This window comes from Hoplias malabaricus, chromosome 8, assembly GCF_029633855.1.
Source record: "Hoplias malabaricus isolate fHopMal1 chromosome 8, fHopMal1.hap1, whole genome shotgun sequence".
NCBI lineage: Eukaryota > Metazoa > Chordata > Actinopteri > Characiformes > Erythrinidae > Hoplias > Hoplias malabaricus.
In genome coordinates, this window is record NC_089807.1 from 8,890,802 (window position 1) to 8,911,432 (window position 20,631).

General features: G+C 42.7%; 2 protein-coding genes across 2 annotated transcripts; both read right to left on the minus strand.

The window, feature by feature from the left end:
• Positions 1–973: 973 nt before the first annotated feature.
• Positions 974–2,429, minus strand: LOC136705867 (cystatin-like). Its single transcript, XM_066679672.1, has 3 exons — positions 2,188–2,429; positions 1,353–1,463; positions 974–1,261 (listed from the first exon to the last, which is right to left on the minus strand). Exons 1-3 carry the CDS (start codon positions 2,386–2,388, stop codon positions 1,184–1,186), a joined length of 390 nt encoding a protein of 129 aa, XP_066535769.1. The 5' UTR covers positions 2,389–2,429; the 3' UTR covers positions 974–1,183.
• Positions 2,430–6,755: 4,326 nt separating this feature from the next.
• LOC136705866 (cystatin-like) lies at positions 6,756–8,490 on the minus strand. Its single transcript, XM_066679671.1, has 3 exons — positions 8,207–8,490; positions 7,194–7,307; positions 6,756–7,102 (listed from the first exon to the last, which is right to left on the minus strand). Exons 1-3 carry the CDS (start codon positions 8,405–8,407, stop codon positions 7,022–7,024), a joined length of 396 nt encoding a protein of 131 aa, XP_066535768.1. The 5' UTR covers positions 8,408–8,490; the 3' UTR covers positions 6,756–7,021.
• Positions 8,491–20,631: the final 12,141 nt, after the last annotated feature.

Genomic DNA, 20,631 nt, shown 5'->3' on the forward strand with positions numbered 1-20,631 from the left:
AACCCACGCAGACACAGGGAGAACACACCACACTCCTCACAGACAGTCACCTGGAGGAAACCCGCGCAGACACAGGGAGAACACACCACACTCCTCACAGACAGTCACCCAGAGGAAACCCACGCAGACACAGGGAGAACACACCACACTCTTCACAGACAGTCACCCAGAGGAAACTCACGCAGACACAGAGAGAACACACCACACTCCTCACAGACAGCCACCCAGAGCGGGACTCGAACCCACAGCCACCAGGACCCTGGAGCTGTGACACAGACACTACCTGCTGCTCCACCGTGACCCCCTGCTATATTCATATAATTCTGTAATTTTCTGCATACAGTAGTTCTTCTATAGAACACATGCACATACTCACACATGTACTTAAGTCCTCTCCAAGACTCTTTATTTTAATGATTTATTTATTTATATTTATTTATTTATTTATTTATTTATTTATTTATTTTTGTTTATTATACAGTTAATATGTTACATGTCATGCATGTGTAGTCCCACCAAAACAAATTCTTGTAAATTCTAGTATGCTCCTCACTGCTGTGCACTCAGGGATGGGGTGAACAGCGAGCGTCTCCTTATCGTTTAAATGAACAGCGCTGTTTAAATGCGGCTGCATCTAATGGATGCTTTTATCCAGGGCGAATTAAAAAGTGATTTTCTTTTTCAAGTTTGTATTCCTATTGTAATCCAGATGTAATTGTAGTTGTGTCATTGTACAATACTTTGTGCTATTGTTATATATGTTATTGGATATTGTTTGTTTCTCTACTGTGAGTTATTCTGTGTGGTTTTTGTTATTGCACACTCTATGTTGTGTATTGTTTGCATTGTTGTATTTTTATTGTTTGTTTTATTGTATTATTTGCGTAATTAATTATCTTGTTAATGAGGTGGAATGAGGGCAGAAGAACTTGAATCTAATCAGAATGAATCCAGACACAAAACATTTCAGCAAAACATTTAATGGAAGCATAAATGGCCCAAATATCTAATTTAGAGAACATTTAAACTGAATGAAGAATTTAGAGAATCAAAGCATTTAAGCAACAACAGCCAAGCAGAAGATACTCTCTGGATACAGAATACAGTGCTAAGATAATCATTCCCTAAAGTGAAGGCTTTCACTGATTCCTGGCTGGAGGGAATGGCGTTCTGTGCCTGAGCTCTAAGGGCAGGTGTCCTTAATAACTTCAGCTTCCCCTAACCAGGGCTGGGACCACACTATGAGTTCACACTCCTGGGCCTGAGGGGGGAGACAAAACACAAACCAGTCACTGACACGTCTTCAATAAAACACAAGTGAAGACTCTCCAGTGAACAGATGAAAAACATACCTGAGCAATGTTAGGATCTGGATTTGTTTGACAGTCGTTCTGTTCACTCCCCTTTTTGCAGGACGTCCTGGCCATCTCCACAGTGAAGGTGTACTCCGTCCCAGCAACAACCTGAGTGCAGAAATACCATTAAAACACTGTGATTCAAGGACAGCGAGTCACTCCAGACCACTGCCATATCTTCACTCATGAAGAGGAGAAGTAGAGAAGGTGGAAAAGGAAGAGAACAAGAAAATGATGCGGTGAAGGTGGTAGAGGAAGAGGAGAAGTGGGAGGAAGATGCGAGAAGAGGGAGAAAAAGAATGAGTACAAAGAGAAATATGAGTTAGTGGATTATGAGAGAAGGAAGGCAGATGTTATAGAAGGTGGACAGAGGATAAACAGGAGAAGACAAAAGGAGGAGGAGGTAGAAGTTAAGAAGGATGGAGGAAGATGAGGTAGTGAAGCAGGAGAGAAGAGCATGAGCAGGAAGATTAAATGGGGGGAGGAGGACTATGAGAAAGGGAAGGTGGAGTAGAAATAGAAGATGTAGAGGTGGATTGTGATAAGCAGGAGAAGGAGAAGTATGAAGAGATTGAGATGGAGGCAGTAGCTTATGAATGACTATGCATTTGAGGCTCTCTGTACTTAAAAATACTGTTGTGGAATTGAACCTGGAGGAGTGTGTTTGTGTGTGTGTGTGTGTGTGTGTGTTAATGCCTCTGGTTTTTAATCTGAAGACAGCAACATGGTGCAGTTTAAAACACAAAACACAGACAGGTTCTCCATGGACCATCCTTCACCTGTCTGACCATTCTTCACCTGTCTGACCACCCTTCACCCTTTCTGACCTCACCTCTTCCTTGGCACTGATGACCTTGGTCACGTGGCTGATCCACTTTCCACTGCTGTCCTTGTTGTGCTCAGTGACGGCGAACTCCAGGGCATACTGCACATCAGGATCACTCATATCTGCATTCGTCTGTTCTCTGGGTGCCCCAGAGCTCTCCATGGCCAGGAAGAGGGCCATGACCAAGGCCAGCATCTTCACAAACATCCTGACACACAGTCTGGATAGAAATGCAGTGGGTACTTGAACAAGTCCACGCAGTGACAACACTGGTGTCCACTGCCATTATATAACACAACCCTGACTATGGGGGTGGGGCTCCATCACATCAAATCACACAAGACCTTGAGCCAGCGGAAGAGCTGATTGGATGCTTGCACAAATTGGGCAGTGGCACATGTCAGCACTGACTTGTGTGGTCCTGCCTATATTATAACATTGCTAAGCATGTGTGTGTGTTTCACAATATTTCATTGCTAAATAATGTGGTTATAGTACCCTCTGTTGATGGGGGATATAGTACACAAGTAAACTGTCAGCTCTTGGAGTGGAGGTAGGAGAAATGGTCAGTCTCCAGAACTCAGGTCCATGGGGTGTTCCAAGTTTGCAATGGTCAGTACCGACCCAAAGTGTTGGGTGGTGTGGATGTTAGTTTGACAAGTAGCCTCTGCCAAAAACTGCTTCAGAGACTACTCATTAATGACAGTGGTGTTTTTCCTGAAGACAGTGTCCTCTTCTGACATGATAATGCTCTCTGACACACTGCAAACACTGTTCAGGAATGATTTGAGGAACAGGACAGAGTTACAAATGTTGACTCAGCTCCAGATTCCCCAGACCTTTATCCAGCCCAGCGTTTGGGGAATGTGTTGAAGAAGCAAGTCCCATTCATGACAATTGTTTACAAAAGACACCTTCACTATTTCCTGAACACCACAACCAGCAGTTAAATCACCAAAATCAGCTGTAAATGTGATTACCATGTCAAGCTGGGAGGGGTCAAAGTATAAACTCCTCTTTAAAATTATGCTTAGTAATCTCAGAGTCCCACAAATGGACATGATTACTCCCTGTGGTTAGCTACGACTTTCAGCTTCAGCTGAACGTCCAGAGTACACCTCACTTCTACTGTCATCCCTAAAGGAGGAGGTAATTTTACATGCAGTACAATAGCGTCTTCTATATCTAGAGCTATTTCAACAGACTTCCCCAATCCAGCCCTGCCCCGTGCATCCTGTAGAAGATCTCGGACTTGTCTCACCTACAGCACTATGTTTCACCTATGTTTGGCTATGCAAGGATGCTTCCTTACACTAAATGGCCCCACCTGCTTTTACCCTCCCACAGAAACATGGACCACCTCCTGCTCCCCTCTAATTTTCATCATTAATTTTTACACATTACCAATAACTCATTCTCTATCAGTTAACTTTAGCTTCTGTTCTTTGTCGTGCTCTCAGGTGTTGACCCGAGGAGGATGGGTTCCCCGTAAGAGTCTTGGTTCCTCCCATGGTTTCTCTGTTGTGCCCTGAAGGTGATTTTTCTTGCCACACTCACCCCTGCCTTGCTCAAAGGTGGCTTGGACCCTGTAGGCCTTGGACTCTGTAAAGCTTCTGTTTGATGATATTTGCTGTTGAGAGTGCTACATAAACCAAAATTGATGAATTGATTGATTGATGTATTGATTGATTCTCAGGAGGTGTCTCATTGAGTCGAGCAAACCTGTTGGTCATGTAAATGGGCAGAGAGAGATGTTTGGGTTAGTGTTAGAATTAGCTTTCTGAATGTACACTTGCCACAACATGGTGGAATGAACTCACATTGGCCTTCACTGTCCAGACTATGACTCATTTGTGGTCCTCAGACGCAGACTGAAAACCTGTCTCATTCTAAATAAGTGAGCACTAAGAATTGTCCAAATGCATTGTATTTTAACTTATTTTATACTTATCTCTTTGTCTTCTCTCTAGGTAGGAGTTCATTGGAGCAAACACTACTCACTTATACTGTGTCTAATTCTCTGTTTCTCTTTCTAGGGATCTGCACTGGCCCAGTTTTGACAATGTTTGAGCTGAAGGGTATTTTAGTAGTTATTTGTAGTAGCTAGAATACAAATCCTGGCTGAACGCAAAGCACTTTTATGAGAGCATCTGCTAAATGTACATGTGAAAATATGTCCGCACACACTCTTGATGATGAGCCGATATCTGTTTTCCATCTACATCACAGCATTGTAAGACGTTTTTGAGCACGGAGCTTCAAGATGGCACAGTCACACTACAACCAAATGATGCTCTGACTGATGTGATGGGAGCTAATGGGTCATTATCTCTGACGGTGGGGAAGGGATTTCTCACCTGTGTCTCACACCTAACTCATGAAGAGTCAATGTGTGAGACACAGGTTTAGAAAAATACAGTGTCACATCAGAATCATAGCAACATAGAAGAAGAACTACTGAAAATATCAGAGAGATGTAAAAACCTGTGTGCAGCGGACACCTGTGTTTACACAGTTCAGAGCTCTAAAGAAAACTACATAAATGTTCACAATGTGTTTTTTCACTTTATATCAGCACCTTTGATAATAGATTTTTGGGAACTCCGTGTTTAGAGTTTAAACAAAAGACAGACAAATGACGCACAGATGTCTCTCTTATTGCTGCTGGGTTTGTGTTGAACATTAGCAGGTGTAGCTTTTGAGGGAACTAACATTTTAGGTAGGTGATATTTATTAAAATATCAAGACATGTCAGATCACCTCAGACCTGGCTGAAAGGCCTCAGACTCCAGAGGGTTAAGAGAGTAAATTTCACCTGATTTCTGGTTCACTGGAAGAATGTGGCAAAAAGGAGGGTTGAGGCCAGTTGGCTATTACCTTTCTCTTGGCCTAATCCATGCAGAGTATGTCCATAGACACAGTAAACCCAAAGCCAAAAAAGAACCACTTTAATAGCAGGGAACACTGACTTCTCTTGTAACATACAGACATAAATGAGCATGTTGATGTAGACATATACATATACATATACATATACATGGTTTGAGTGAAATGGCTTCACTCAAACCATTTTAGATAAAGTGTAGGAAGACAGGGGAAGCATTCATGAATCCAAATGGCATTACACAGTACTCATAGTGCTGGAAACTGTATGTAGATTCTGAGCTTTGTCACTGATGCTGTCCCTCTCCAGTAAATCTATTCCATTAAAAGAAACTGTCACTTTGTGACAACAATCTGTGTGATCACACAACTTTATCTATTTATAATGTGCTGTCTACAGGCCGTTCTTGGCATTACAGGTTAAAACATGCTACCTCCAGCATTAACCGCTTAACCTTTGCATTGCTGCATTCCTGCCCAGCGTGTAAAACTCAACATGGTCTATTTTCATTACATTTCTGTCTTCTTTCTTTTGTCGTTTTTAGTTCTCATGGTTTTCTCTTTTTGTCTTTTCTCTTTTATTGTGTGTTTTTTTTTTTTGAAATACCATACCTGCCTCTTCTCTGACACTCTTTTTGAATGGGCTTATGTTCAGAGCCCATCAGGACAGCTCATTACTGATTAGTGCTGAGAAGTCTGAGAGTTCTGAGAGCTGATGGCACCTGTTCTCCTAGAGCCCCTACTGGTGGCTTCTGGTGCTACCTGACTCCTTACACAATAAATGCAGAGAAAATAAGAGCACTTTAAGAGCATAGTTTAAGTAAAAACTGAGAAAATTAAAACAGAAAAAAGATAATCAAGCAAAAACAGCTTAAAACCAGAGATTCTGTTGTTGGAGTGAACAGCGAGCGGCTCATTATCATTTAAAGGAACAGGTGCTGAAAGTGGGCGTTCTGAACAGGGCTGTTTACACAGGGGGAGAACACTGCTGTGGGGCTCGTGGGGTTTTAGGTAACAGACATTTACTTAAGACTCCATAATACCGTCCACCTAATGTCTTCACATGTGTAAAACTTTCGTTTCTGATCGGCAGCTCTCAGCGTGGAGGCCTGAGTGAGCCCCACAAGTTAGTACTGAAAGTGTGTTGCACCTGTGCACAGTGTTTTTTTTAGCTGAGTCTCCGGGTTAAACAGGCTCTGAGCATCTGGCCCCAACTTCAATAAATGAAGACTGATGCAGGCACTGGGCTTTACACAACAAATACAGGAATATACTTTGAATGTATTTAGTACAGAAGAGTGAACTATGGCAGATCTTAGTAAAGCTGCTCTGGTACAGACCCTGTGATTTCACCCTTCTCCCTCCATTCATTTAAACTACATAACATTATAAATATATAAACATAGCAAATATAATAAATATAGTCTACATACAATATACTTCATAACTAATGTTTTTTTACTGTAGTAGTTAATATATATATATATATATATATATATATATATATATATATATATATATATTATTCCTTGTTTTACTGAATGTTTATCATTGTTTTAGTTCATTGCTTATACACACTGTGTGAGTTCTTATTGCACACTATATGAGTTGTGTATCTTTAGTGTTATTGTATATTGTTTCTTGTTGTTTATTATATTATTGTGCATTGTTTCCCTGATTAATGACTGAAGGCAGAAAATAAGATGTGAGAGATAGATCTTTTCAGCGATGGTTTAATAGAAGACTGGTCCTAGCCTCCCATTTTCAGAACTTTAGTTTAAAATAAAAAAAAATATCTTTAGCTAAAAAGCAAGCAAAGTGTTAGTCAAAGCATTTTAACAAACTACAGCCAATGGAAAATAACGTCTGGATTCTGAATATACTTTTAACATAAAAACTAAAAGTGGAGGCGTTCACTGATTCCCAGCTGGAGAGAAAGGTGTTCTGTGACAGAGCTCTACAGGCCACAAGTGTTCTCCACAAGTTTATTGCTATTTAACCAGGGCTGGGACCAGACAACGAGCCTGCACACGTCGACCTGAGGGAGGAGACAAAACACAAACTGGTCACTGACACGTTCTGAGTAATGTACAACTGAAGCCTCTCCTGTGAACAGATAAAAAACATACTTGTGCGATATTAGGGTCTGAATGGACTTCACATGCCTCCATGGGCTCCTCCCCCTTTTTGCAGGACGTCCTGGCCATCTCCACGTTAAAGATGTACTTTATTCCAGAAACAACCTGAGTGCAGAAATAATGATCAGGAGTGGGAGGACAAGGAGAGAAAGCATCTTTAAATCTAGATTAAAAACCTACCTTTTCACACAAGTTTGGTTAACTGGTGTTAGAGCTGGTTTTACATATTATCACTGCTCTGTATTAATCCTGTATTACTACCTAAGTTACAACTTATTTTAGTTATTTTTATTTCACCAACCCTACTGCACTCTCTCCCACTTGTCTGTTGCTGGGTTCTCTTGCCAGGCCTTTTTACAGGGCAATTCGGCCCCTGCTTTACCATGAACACCCTTGTTTTCCCCCTTGTTGGGTTTTCTTTCTCTTGTCTCTCTCATGCTTCGAGATGTCCTGCTCCTCCTGGTGTCTTCATCAGTTCACTTTTACTTCTGTTCTGTTCTCTGTTGTGTCTCCGGTGTCGACCCGAGGAGGGTGGGTTCCCAGTATGAGTCCAACGTTTCTTCCTCGTGTGCTAAGGGAGTTTTTCTTTGTCACTGAGGCCCTGGGCTAGCTCATAGGAGCTCAGACCCGGATCCCTGTAAAGCTGCTTTGTGACTTCCTGTTGTGAAAAGTGCTGTATAAATAAAATTTGATTGATGTTTAAAAGGAGAGGAGGAGACCAAGTTGTGTTTACATCAACTACACTTCTGTAAATAACTTCAGATGATGTCACTCCATCAGGAGTGATCAGGAGCAGCATTGAAATAAGGAAGATGGAAATATCTGAGAGCGTTTCTGTTTTGATAAGAATGCATTTTACTGTTGTTTATATCAATAACATACTTTTATATAAAAAGCCAGGTCTCAGCAGCTATGTTAAATGGGCTATGAGCAGCAGGGCTCTTTAATCTCAACACAGCAATGTGGCTGAAAGATCTGACCAACCCTTTCCTGTCTGACCTCACCTGTTGCTGGACTTGGATGACCTTGGACACTTGGCTGACCCACATGGAATTGGTGACCCTGTTGTACTCAGCGATGGCAAACTGCAAAGCCTCCTGAACTTCTGGGGCATTTATATCTGCATCAATCACTCCTCCAGCAATATAAGAGTTCACTGTGGCTAAGGAGAGAGCCAATATCATGACCACCATCTTCACAAACATCCTGGGGATCTTCAGTTCTTCAGAACACAGCCTGGAAAGAAAGAACAGAGTGGAGCCTTGAACCAGTCCACACCACGGTAACTCTGGTGTTCACTGCTGTCATATAAACACCACATGGGTGGGGCTTCATCTTAACCATTCACACGAGGCCATGAGCCAGAGGAAGAGCTGATTGAATATTTGTGCAGTCAGGGTGGGGCCAATGAGTCAGCGCTGACTTGTGACAACTTGAGAACACTGCCAGTGTGTGTGTCTGTGCGTGTGTGTGCATGTTTGAGAAAGAAAGGTAGTGAACATAGACTGAGAAACAGACAGAGAGAGAGAGAGAGAGAGAGAGAAGGAGAGAGAGAAAGAGAGAATATAGTGGAGATAAATTAGAGAGAAAAGATAGAGAGGGAAACAGAACACAATGAGAAAAGACCTTTCAGAGAGAAAGAAGAAGAACCATCTCTGAAACAGCCGTGATCACACTGATCAACAACAGGGAGTAGCAGTGATGATCTGGTTACAGTGCCCCCTGTGGTTGGGGATATATCAGGAAGCTAGTGAAGGGTCAGAAAGCTGATGTTGGAGGCAGGAACAATGGGCCACACTTTGATGGTCATAATCTTTTGGTCAGTCTCCAGAACTCAGGTCTGAGAGGTGGCCCCAGTGTCCAAAGTGTTCAGAGGAAGGATGACCTGGTGAAAGGTGCTGGTGCCCAGGGCTCACTGATTCTCTCATGTGTCTATGCCAATGACGGTGAAGAAATACTAGCTCAGAAAATGTTATGTTGATTTGCAGCCCTACCCTAAACATTGCTGTAGAGTCTACTCCTTCGTGAAAGTGATGCTCCCTAGTCTCAGCCACAGATGCTCCACCCACAAGAAGATGGAGACATTGGTATATGAAGATATTTTCAGTGGCTGGTCTCACACTCAGGATTCTGCTAGCTGCATTCTGATTGTCTCGCTGTACCTCTGCCTGTGCACACTTCTGTGTATCGTTCTGTATTGGCTCTGGTACTGGCTCCGAGGTGAATCTAAGGCCGCCTTCTTCTACACGTCAGGCCAAAATCACTTTTGCTGTGTCAGTTAAATTTCTTCTCCTGTAGTAGTAGGTGGTTCTGGGAAAAGTACCAGACTCTCCCTAGAGACTTTAGCAATGAGAGACTAGGTGTTTCCTAACGGCAGTATCCTCTCTCAGTAGGACAGTGCTCCCTGCCACACCACAAACACCACTCACCCAATCACTCACACACTCACCCAGTCACTCACACACTCACCCAGTCACTCACACACTCACCCAATCACTCACACTCTCACCCAGTCACTCACACTCTCACCCAGTCCCTCACACACTTACATACTCACCCAGTCACTCACACACTCACACTCTCACCCAGTCACTCACACACTCATCCAAATGACAGTGCTAACAGAGACAAAGGGATGTTGGGTGAGAATTTAAGCCTGCGGTGTCTACAAATGCTGTGCATCAGCCATGTTACCTTCGGACACTGTTCATTATTTAGTTTTAAAGAAGTATTTTGTTAAAAGACTTTAAACTAAAATTTAGGGATGGTCAGTAAATATCAAAAAACCTAAGCGGGAGCATATCCTCCATCCTCTTCCAGTCAGTCCTGTAGAATTCTGAAGCATTTAAGTTTAAACCAAAAGGGCACAGACTCAGCCATAAAGCCAAATTGTGTGAAATATAAAACAGACAAAAAAACAAAAATTGTTTGGAACAATTGTTTTCACATTCATTGCCATATTCTGTAATAGTTTTTGGGTTAAAATCCCAACTTAACATTAAAACCATTCCGTAACTTTTATTTCATCATTTTGATGAAACACAGGACACTTCACTACAGCATTTGAATTGTTAAAAACACACCTTTCAGAGACAAAAAATTACTTTTAATATAAGCATTTCTGTGGTCTATTTTACTCACCAAGCACACAATCATCCTGTAAATGAGGTCACACCTACACACATTCACAAACTGTTATGTGACTGCATGCAGGACCTTCAGTCAATTTTGCTTAGCAACCTCACAATTTAAAGTGCAGTAAAAAGCTCTGTAGGGAACTTTCCAGACCTTAGAAATTGTTGTGACACACCACGAGTCCTTATGGGCTCCAATCAGTAACTGTTCCAATTGTAGTCTGATAAAATCCTCCAGAATGAAATGGACCACATCCAGTGATCCTCCTCCTCCCCAGAGAGGTTCTGATGAAGAGTGAGATGAAAGACATAGAGTAGAACTTGTAGAGTTGATCCTGTGTATTGTGTGAGTTTGTAAACAGCCACTAAAAAGACCAGCCTGAAAGGATCAGTGACCGGAGCCGTCTACTGCATCACATGGCTCATTTTGTCCCATGTTTATCCCACTTTTGGCTCCAGATTCCCACACTGAAGTACACATGCACTAATCAAGGGATTTTTTAATATGTCCCTTTAAAGTGACCAGCGTTGAGCAAACTGCTTAAGGTGGCACATGAACTCACAAGGCTGCAACAGTGGGACACGAGAGTGCCAATAAAGTGACTATGAAATATGCTACCACTGCTTGTGTTGAGTATCTTGTTTTTCATTGGCAAGTTTAGGAGGAGTCTATGTCTAGGAGTCTAGGAGGGCATTGGACTGTGGTGATCCATCCGGACTGATCCTTAAGGGGTCTGTGTTGTGATGCTGTGGGCATAGTCACTTTTAGACTCTGAAAAATAAGGAGGGTTGTGCTTGGGACAAAGCTTTTCCCTGCTGCCTTTAGGTAAAAGGAGGGCTGTTTTTTTTGTTCAGTTTGGGCATTTTTTGCCTCAGAGCAAGAATGCTGTTCATTTTATTTAGAGAAGACCAGATGTGGTTGTAAGATTCGTTTCCTTTCTTTCCTTTCGCTCCTTTCTTTTTTGTACTGCTCTCAGTTTTGTTACTCTTGTATTTCTCGTGTCTTGGATCTGGTCTTTGTTTGTGTCTTGTTTTATTTATTAAACATCTTGCTCCTGCTCTTACCTCCATCTCTGCTCCTTGTCCCTCGACCCAATCCTTACGTGACAAATACATCGCAACATGCCTACAACCATTTATATACTGAACACATACAGTCATGTCCGAAAGTGCTGGCACTACTATATTTTTTCCAGAAAATGTTGTTTTCCTAGAAAATGAATTATACATGTTTTGGTTACACACCCTTTTTAAAAAATAACTGAAACCATTTGCTTCTTATAACCATCAACAAGCTTCTTACACCTCCCAACTGCAATTATGGACACTCTTTATTCTTTTGCAAACTGATCCAGGTCTGTCTCATATTTGAAGGGTTCCTTCTCCCAAAAGTAATTTTAAGATCTCTCTACTGGTGTTTCATTGGATTTAGATCTGGACTCATTGCTGGCCACTTCAGAACTCTCCAGCGCTTTGTTTCCATCCATTTCTGGGTGCTTTTTGAAGTATGTTTGGTGTCATTGTCCTGCTGGAAGACCAATGACCTTGGCTGCAAACCCAGCTTTCTGATACTGGACCCTAAATTGCGAACCAAAATCCTTTGGTAATCTTTAGATTTCATGATGCTTTGTACACATTCAAGGCACCCAGTGCCAGAGGCAGCAAAACAACACCAAAATCTCCACCATATTTGACTGTAGGTACTGTGTTCTTTTCTTTGTAGGCCTCATTCCTTTCAGAAAACAGTAGAATGATGTGCTTTAACAAAAGGTCTCATCTGTCCACAATCCCAGAAAGATTTTGCTTTACTCACATACATTTTGGCAGTCTAGCTTTTTTTATGTCTTGGTGTCAGCAGAGGGGTCCTCCTGGGCCTCCTGCCATAGCGTTTCATTTCATTCAATGGCGACGGATAGTTCGCACTTACATTGATTCACCCTGAGCCTGCAGGACAGCTCAAATTTCTTTGGAACTTGATTTGGGCCGCTTATCCACCATCTGGACTATCATGCATTGCAACCTTTCATCAATTTTTCTCTTCTGTTCACTTCCAGGGAGATTAGCTACAGTGCAATGCTTTGTAAACTTCTTGATTATGTTGCGCACCATGGATAAAAAACATGAAGATCTCTGGAGATGGACTTGTAACCTTGAGATTGTTAACATTTTTCCACGGTTTTGGTTTTGGTTTTTTTTTTCCACGGTCAAGTCCTCAGACAGTTCTGTTCTTCTCTTTCTGTTCTACGTGCTTAGTGTCGCACAAAGACACACATGCAAAGGTTGAGTCAAGTGTGATTTTTTCAATGCTCTGTATATATAGTCCCTTTGTTTCAGTGCTCCCTTGTCAGTTCTTGTGTGTGTAGATGTGTTTCTTTGTCTGTTGTCTTACACACTACCACCAGTTTACAGTTGTTATGTTCCTGTCCTAGTTATGTTCCACTGAGTTCTAGTTTGTTTTCTTGCCTCCCTACTCATGTTTGTTTTCTGTTTGTTGTGTTTGCCTTGGTTTTGTTTAAATAAATATTCCTTGCGTGTACGTTCGCCTCCTCGTCCTCCCTCAACTGTGACACACAGATGGGTTAAATACGGAAGATGCATTTTTTGTACATTGTACAATGACAAATAATTGCACATTAAATGGAAACTGCTGAATTTTATTAATCATTCATGAATGGTGTATATTCTAAGCATAGTATTAAAATGATTTGCAGACAACTGCATTCTGTTTATTTGAATAATATTTGATTTTTTTGTAATTCTATTTTACTTTCTATGATTTAATTGCGTGTGTGTGTGATTTATTTATAGTCCATCTGTACTACAACGCTGTACCCATGTCTAGGGAGAGAGCAGTTACTTTACTATATCCTGAATATTCTTAATATCTTCATAACATGAATTAGATTAGATTAGATTCAGCTTTGTCATTTCACATGTTCAAGTACAAGGCAATGAAATATAGTTTAGCATCTAACCAGAGTGCAATAAGCAGTAAGTGCAGAATGTACATATATAGAACATATAGGCAAGGCAAGGCAAGTTTATTTATAGAGCACCTTTCATACAGAAGCAATTCAAAGTGCTTTACAGAAAAAGAAACAATTAAATTAAAAGCCAGAATAAAATTATAAATTTCCAGTAAGACAATTACATAAAAAGAGTAAAATGATTAAAACAATTTAAAATGACAATAAAAGAAAAGAAATAAAAGAAATAAAATGTTGTTACAGAAAAGTGCAGAATATTTTAAACTGCTCTAGCTGCTCAAACAGGAGTGTTTTAAGTCTTGATTTATGTAGTGTAGTAAGGTACACCACAAATACATATACATATAATTTTTATAATTGTTTTATAGCCTTGACCTTATTCAAACTCCTCCAACCTCTGATATTTGACTGAGTGAAATTAATTAAGATTTATAATTGGCTTAAGCAATTAAAACATTAATAATTAGTTTGAGAATGAATAATAATCATGCTAAAATGAGTCCGTCAGGATTTTCAGGAAAATAACGAACAAATTGCAAACACTGTGATTTCCAAGAATGAGAGTTTTATTAATAAAGAGGAATATTTAATTAACATAGCACAACCTTGTAATCTCACGGTGTCCGGCAGGGGGAACTGATTCGAGCTTAAAGGTGAGCTAGGCGCTTCTGACTTGTGACTAAAGTTACTAGCTAAGGTTAATAAATGGTAAATTATAAAAAAGGTTTATTTAGACATCAGCTACTGAAAAGGTGTTAAATACGCTAGCTTACTCGTCAGCCGTTTCACCGAGCCGTCGCGTCCTGCTGTTTAATCTCCGTGTCCCGGGGTGCTCTCGTCGTTCCCACGTGGTGAGGAGCAGGCTCGCTTATGGAGGATCTCTTTCCAGTCGATTTGAAGACTTTCGATTCCGAGCTGAGCTGCGTCGATCGAGATTTCCCTTCTGTGGACTTTCACAGGCGTGGCTGGTTTTCCACCGTAGTGGAGCGGCTTTTTCAGAGTATTAGCTAGTCTCGTTGTTCAGCTTTCCAGGATTGATGTCTTCAGGAATCAGCTTATAACGTTAATATATCTGTTATCGATTACTCAAACGGTTGATACCTTACTTTGGCCACAAATAAGTTTCACCCGCTTTGATCACTCGTGAGATCACGCTTCGATAGGTAATAAACATAAACAAGATTAAAAGAAAAGAAAGATATTCAAATTACTCGACGTATTAGTAAAACTTCATACTCTTAGCTAATTTCGAGACGTCTCTCGTAAGCTTTAAATGAAGTCTCTGAGTTTTTCCTTGGTTTCGTCGTCGTCGTGGAGAAGAGAGTGTTTGTTGTTCAAAGTTTCTCGTCGGCGTCCTCTCTTTCCAGCTTTCTTTCGTGGTCCGTTACTTCTGTAGAGTCCTCGCAACTCTTCAGAACTTCGAACTGAATGTGAGCAGTCGAGCTGCTGTTTTTCAAAGTCAGCGCGGTCACGCCCTAATGGAAGGCGTCCTCTTTTTTGATTGGACGCGAGTTCAGGCTCACGTGACTGACTCCATGAGACAGAAAAGTGGGAAGGCTGGATCAAAGATCTTTTAAACAATAAGTAATAAGATAGACATTTCCCGTATCGAAATTTCCTATTCGTATTAGTAACATACAATAATGAGTATACTGGGTTATTAATATCAAACAGTTACATAAGGTTTCATCTTTATGTCCCATTCATGACGATACGCTGGAAAAGTATATTAGTTCGTTTAATCCTATTCAGAGGTAGGATTTCTCTTCATGATAGAAACAGTCCACAATATACACATTTCATTAGGAGGTAGGCATTCATCTGAGGGTACAGAAAGTGACATCAATACATTTGTTTAATACACAAATAATTCAGAGTTCGACTATTTTCCGTCATGGTTTCCGGCGACTCCGAGCGAGGCGTAGTTTCGCCAGTGTCCATTTGGTGTCGCTGTTGGTCCATGCGTTGGTTAACGAGAGGTCAACCCGACTTCAATCAGTTTGACCATCTGGGCTGTCTGTTTAGTGGTTCGAGATAAGGATTGAGACATTGAGGTGCCACTTTGTCCCAAGCGGGATTATAACCCTTCCTTGTGTTTGAGGTCCCTGTCTCTTAAAAGCATTATAAAAATTGGTTATCTCGACAGTTCCTGTTAGTTAAAAGAGAGAAGGGGGTTGTTGGGGCCATGTGTTACTTTAAAGTGTCCTTCTCAAGTCCTTTGATGTTTTAGATTGGGTGTGTGTGTGTGTGTGGGGCTGCTATGTTGCAGACGAAAAGTCTTCTTCAGAATGGAAAAATTTTAATTCAAAACTTTTCATTTCTTCATTTCGATCTGTCCAAATCTATCTTCGGTATTCATATTTGGCCCATACTCCACTACATTCCCCCCTTTCTTTTCAGTTTTATGGTTCGGCAGGGATCATGGAGCTGAAAAGAACTTTTGCTGTGGAGGAAGGTGAGATCAGCAAGCATATTCAAACACATTTCCAGAGCTGATGTATTCCTATTAATGTATGGGTGTATATGGAATGTGGATGTTTGCATGCTGAAGGGATTCTAATTATTTAGGGGTAGGTCTTGTTCAAACGCAACCTCGAGGGCTGATTCTTCGACATGGCCTTCGGCTTCATATCTAAAACTTGGGGGTTCACCTCTCTGGGCTCTTTTATGTCTGACGAATTTGACCATTTTATTAGACCAAGTTTCTAACCTGCTCTGGAGGGCTTGAGTGCGTTTGAAATAGAACCAGGCTATACCAAAGGTCAGAAGATATCCTAATCCTACCAGGGTAACTAGTAAGGTGTCCGGGGTGGAAAGGTTTGCTAGGGCACAAGTAGTGAATGTCTTTAGTGAGTGTGCACATAAGCAAATTGGGTACCAGATATAGGTCAGGGTTATCGTCTTGGTATGCTACAAGAGATGTTGTTTTCACACGAACGTAGGCAGAATCTTGCCAGAAACCAACGTTGACAACATCTTTCAAACGGTATATGTTTTCAGGCGCCATTATGGGAAGGTTAATAATGAATGCTAATTCTCGGTCTTGAGGATTAACATAAATTGGGATGGCGCTACCTAAGGTATAGGCTAGGTGGGCCTGGAGGTCAGTAACTACTTCTCGAGTTGCTGTGGATAAAATCTCCTGTACTAAGGATAGAGGCACCAGGTAGGGAGGAATTCTCCCCATGGCTAGGCTATCTACAGAGGAGCTGATTTCTTGTAGCATATCAGACAATAACATATTCACAAGCTGGATGTGGGCAAGGTCAAGTTGTACTACTGAAAGCATGGAGTTTACCGTCTGGAGCGTTTTGTTCAAGGCGACACTGTGAGCGTTGAGCACTACGACGGTGCCACGTAGGGTTTGCCCAATGGTTTGCAGGTGCTGCTGCTGTTTGTCTAATTGGGTTTTAATGTTCGGAATTTCCGCTTGCAATTCCCCTACTTGACGTTTAACAGTGGCTACATTGACGGCATTGACGGCGGACGTTCCGAGACTCAGTAGTGATCCCACAGTTGCAGCTGCCATTAGCAATCCGCCTATGAAGCGTTTAGGTCGTTTATTAAAACCATTTAGTTCTGATTGCGTCACGGTAAACTTTTGTAGCTGGCGGAGCATGTGAGTTACGTCGGCTTCAGCATGGCTGATAGCTTCCTCAGTCCATCTAACTCCATTCCGGCCAGTCTGCAGAGTGGTTATCGGTAGGTTTTTGCTACACGCTTCGGCGGGATTCAACCGTACAAATCTCTGGGTGTGGAGGCGGCAATTAGTGATTAGCAGTCCCGGCTGGTCTTTCAGTATTATTCCTGAGTCAGGACCTGGTTCGATCACTTCAGGGAGCACGGCGGTTCCTAGGGAGCCGACGATCAGGAGAATGAGCAGCGGGGCCATCCTACCGGAAGAGGTGCTCATGGTTAGATTTAGGGTATTTACGGCGAGTCGTTTAGACAAATTATAAACATTTTCACGATACCCCCCTTTTGATAAAAATTTCCTAGGGTAAGCACTCTACAATAATTGACGATGAGGGACTAGGGTCTTGCACCCTGAGTGTCCTCAGTCTGGTTAGAAGCTCGTTGCCTGCTAAAGAGTGAGAGAAAAAGAGAAAAGGGATAGGAGAACTAAGGTGTGAGTAGAAGGTTATAGTTGTTTGTTAACTAACACCCTTCCTGCCTTTGGTTCTGTCGTTTATGATCTAACACAAGCGTTAGTATCCCCTACAAGTCCCATGGGGGTTGTGTGTTGTCGGATTTGGTTGCGGTGGACCCATTTGAATTCGGTACTGCCCCGAGCTTTGTTTATTTTGATCCTGTAAACAACGGGGGACAGTTTGTCTGTTATCTTATAGGGACCGGACCATCGGGGTAGGAATTTGCGGGCCAAATTCCCCCCTGTTTTTCGCGACCTTCCAACAGGTTGGACAAAGATGTAGTACCATACTTTGTCCCCTATTTGGAGTTCATCGTGGGATGCTTTGTGATCGTAGTACGCTTTGCGACCTTCTGCACTTCTTTCCAGTTTCTGCTGGGCAAAGGCGAAAGTAGCTTTGAGGTGTTTCTGCAGGTCCTCCATATACTGATGAGTGGTGTAGGCTACGGCTATGTTAGCTTCACCTGGCTGATATAACAGATGTAGAGGCATTTGTCTCCCTGTCATCAACTCAAAGGGTGAGACCCCGACCGCGTCGTGTGGGGTCGCCCGTATGGCCATCAGTACGAGGGGGAGTTTGACATCCCAGTCTCGTTGGTTTGCTGCTACGTACTTTTTCAGTATGCTAACAACAGTTCGGTTGGCTCGTTCTACCTGACCTGAGCTTTGAGGATGGTAGCTAATGTGAAGGCTGGCTTTTACTCCTAAGAGTTGCCAGAGCTGCTGCATGACCTCAGCTGTGAAATGTGTCCCTCTGTCAGAGTCGACACGGCTGGGTAGGCCAAACCGTGAGAAGACATGGTTCATCAGTAAGTATGCAGTGGTTAGCGCTGTGTCATTCGGTGCGGGGAGGCATTCTACCCATTTAGTGAATGCACACGTGACTGTGAGGAAGTACTTGTTACCTCTTACTGTTCGAGTGAGTGGTCCAACCCAGTCTATCTGGAGGTTTGACCAAGGGAAGGATAATCCCTTCTTTTGCAAGGGGGCTCTATGAAGAGGATTTGAGGGTTGAAATTGGCAACATACCGGACAGCCTTTAATATAGTCAGCCACATCTTTTACCATGTGGGGCCAATATGCCACCTGCCTGAGCGCATGGTGTGTTGCTTTGACCCCTTTGTGTCCCGCAGATGGGGAGTCATGGGCGTGCATCAGCATCACCCCCCTGTGGCACTGAGGAACCACGAACGTAGGTGAAGTGTGCGAGTCAGTGGCATGAACTAGCAAGCCTTTGACGACTTGGAGGGACGCTCTGGCGCCGTATAGGTCTTTAAGGCCTGGTATGGTGTCAAGATCTTGTGCTGCGATGGGATTAGTAGATGGGTCAGAGATGTGGCTAAGCACTTTAGAAATGGATGGGTCTCGAGCTTGGAGAGCAACTAAGTCAGCGTCCGAAAAAGCAGGGTTAATAGAGACAATGGTAGTTTTGGCATTGTCAGGCGACGCCTTCGTTACTGTTCGAGACCGTGTGACAGCTAGGACTTTGATGTCGGGTGGGTTTGGAAAAAGGGAGGGATCGAATGTCCACGATGTGCCTTCGCGGGCCCCTTGTTTGGCTAAGCTATCTGCTTGATCATTGAATTCTTTGTCATCTCCCGGGACTCGGGAGTGACCCTTCACTTTCTTCCAGTAGATCTGCAGGTCATGTGTGTCTACCAAGTGTTCGCATGCCGCGAAAAGCTCTTTGTGTTTAACTGGCTTTTTGTTTGACGTGGTGTAGTTGTTGGTTTTCCACAGTCTCAAGTGGCATGTGAAACTTAGGCACGCGTAGTTGGAGTCTGTGCAGATCACCAACGTTTTTACGCTTTTCTGGACTGCAGACTGGATTGTGATGAGAATTCCTGCTATTTCAGCATATTGGGAGGACTGAGCACCCAATTTGAAACTTAGGGGTTCGTGAGGCCATCCGTTTATTCCGATAATACCCACCCCTGCCATCAGGGTGTGTTCTCGGCGGAACGAACAACCATCTACATAAGCAGTGACAAGGTCTTTGCATGTGTTAGGATCGAAATAGTGGTGGTTAGCCACGGTGGGTAAGAGGGTTTCTGGAGTTTGTGGCACTTGGGAAGGAATGTTTCCTTCGCATCGCCTGCAGGAAGCAAGGCCTGTGCCTAGGGGGCTCTTGTAGTTTTGCGCGTAACGCACCTCTAAGTCAAAGCTTTGGAGAGCCATTAGCCAGGATGCTACTTGAGCGTTAGTTACTACACCCTCTCGAATTCGTTGGCTGTTCAGGAAAGTGACTGGTTGATGATGAGTTTCAACAATCACCTTCTGACCACCTAGGTAGTTGGAGAAATGTTTGACTGCCCACACTGTTGCTAGTAGTGCTTTTTCGCAGTCACTGTATTTGTTTTCGGCAGCCAGCATAATTTTACTAGCATAGGCTATGACACGTTTGTCTCTATCGTGTAATTGATACAGACCGGAGCTGAGACAGTGGTCCGAGAACCCTACTTCTAGGTAGAATTCTTTGCTACTGTCAGGATAGGCAAGGCATGGAGCCGTGCACAGTTTCGATTTTAGTGCCTGCATGGCGTTTTCCTGGGCTTCGCCCCAGGTGAACGGAGTGTCCTTTTTCAGGAGGTCATAAAGTGGACGAGCTAGGTCCGCATAGTTCTCTATGAATTGTCATGAGTAGTTGCATACTCCTAAGAAACTGCGGAGTTCCTTAAGATTGGTGGGTGCTGCGAGGTTTGTTACCCCTTGCACTCGACTCACTTGTGGTTCAACACCATTAGTGCTTACGAGCAGACCGACGTAATTCACTTTTGTTCTGCACCACTGACATTTGGAGAGTGATATTTTCGCACCTGCTGTTGTAAGCTGGTCAAGGACATGATCAATCTCGTCAATGTGTGCCTGTAGGGAGTGGTTACGCATGAGTATGTCGTCCACATATATGAGGGTGCCTCGCTCGCGGGCATCAGGGCATGCTTTGTTTAAGAAAATATTAAACTCCGCGGGTGAGTTGGCATATCCAAAAGGGCACCGAGTGAATGTGTACTGTCGGTTTGCGAAAGTAAAAGCGAGCTTGTGTTGGTCTTCTGCTTGCACCGGGATGGTCCAGAAGCCAGAGGCTACATCGATGGTGGAAAAGTATTTAGCGTTTCGGACCGAGGGAAGTTCTTGCTCCAATTGTGTCATCGGCCATC

Excerpts from the sequence above, each read along its gene's own strand:
- LOC136705867 (XM_066679672.1), bottom strand. The coding sequence starts at position 2,388 with ATGTTTGTGAAGATGCTGGCCTTGGTCATGGCCCTCTTCCTGGCCATG. Across the intron at positions 1,464-2,187 it reads TCATCAGTGCCAAGGAAGAG|GTTGTTGCTGGGACGGAGTA; the intron begins GTGAGGTCAGAA and ends TTCTGCACTCAG. Across the intron at positions 1,262-1,352 it reads CAGATCCTAACATTGCTCAG|GCCCAGGAGTGTGAACTCAT; the intron begins GTATGTTTTTCA and ends CTCCCCCCTCAG.
- LOC136705866 (XM_066679671.1), bottom strand. The coding sequence starts at position 8,407 with ATGTTTGTGAAGATGGTGGTCATGATATTGGCTCTCTCCTTAGCCACA. Across the intron at positions 7,308-8,206 it reads TCATCCAAGTCCAGCAACAG|GTTGTTTCTGGAATAAAGTA; the intron begins GTGAGGTCAGAC and ends TTCTGCACTCAG. Across the intron at positions 7,103-7,193 it reads CAGACCCTAATATCGCACAA|GTCGACGTGTGCAGGCTCGT; the intron begins GTATGTTTTTTA and ends CTCCTCCCTCAG.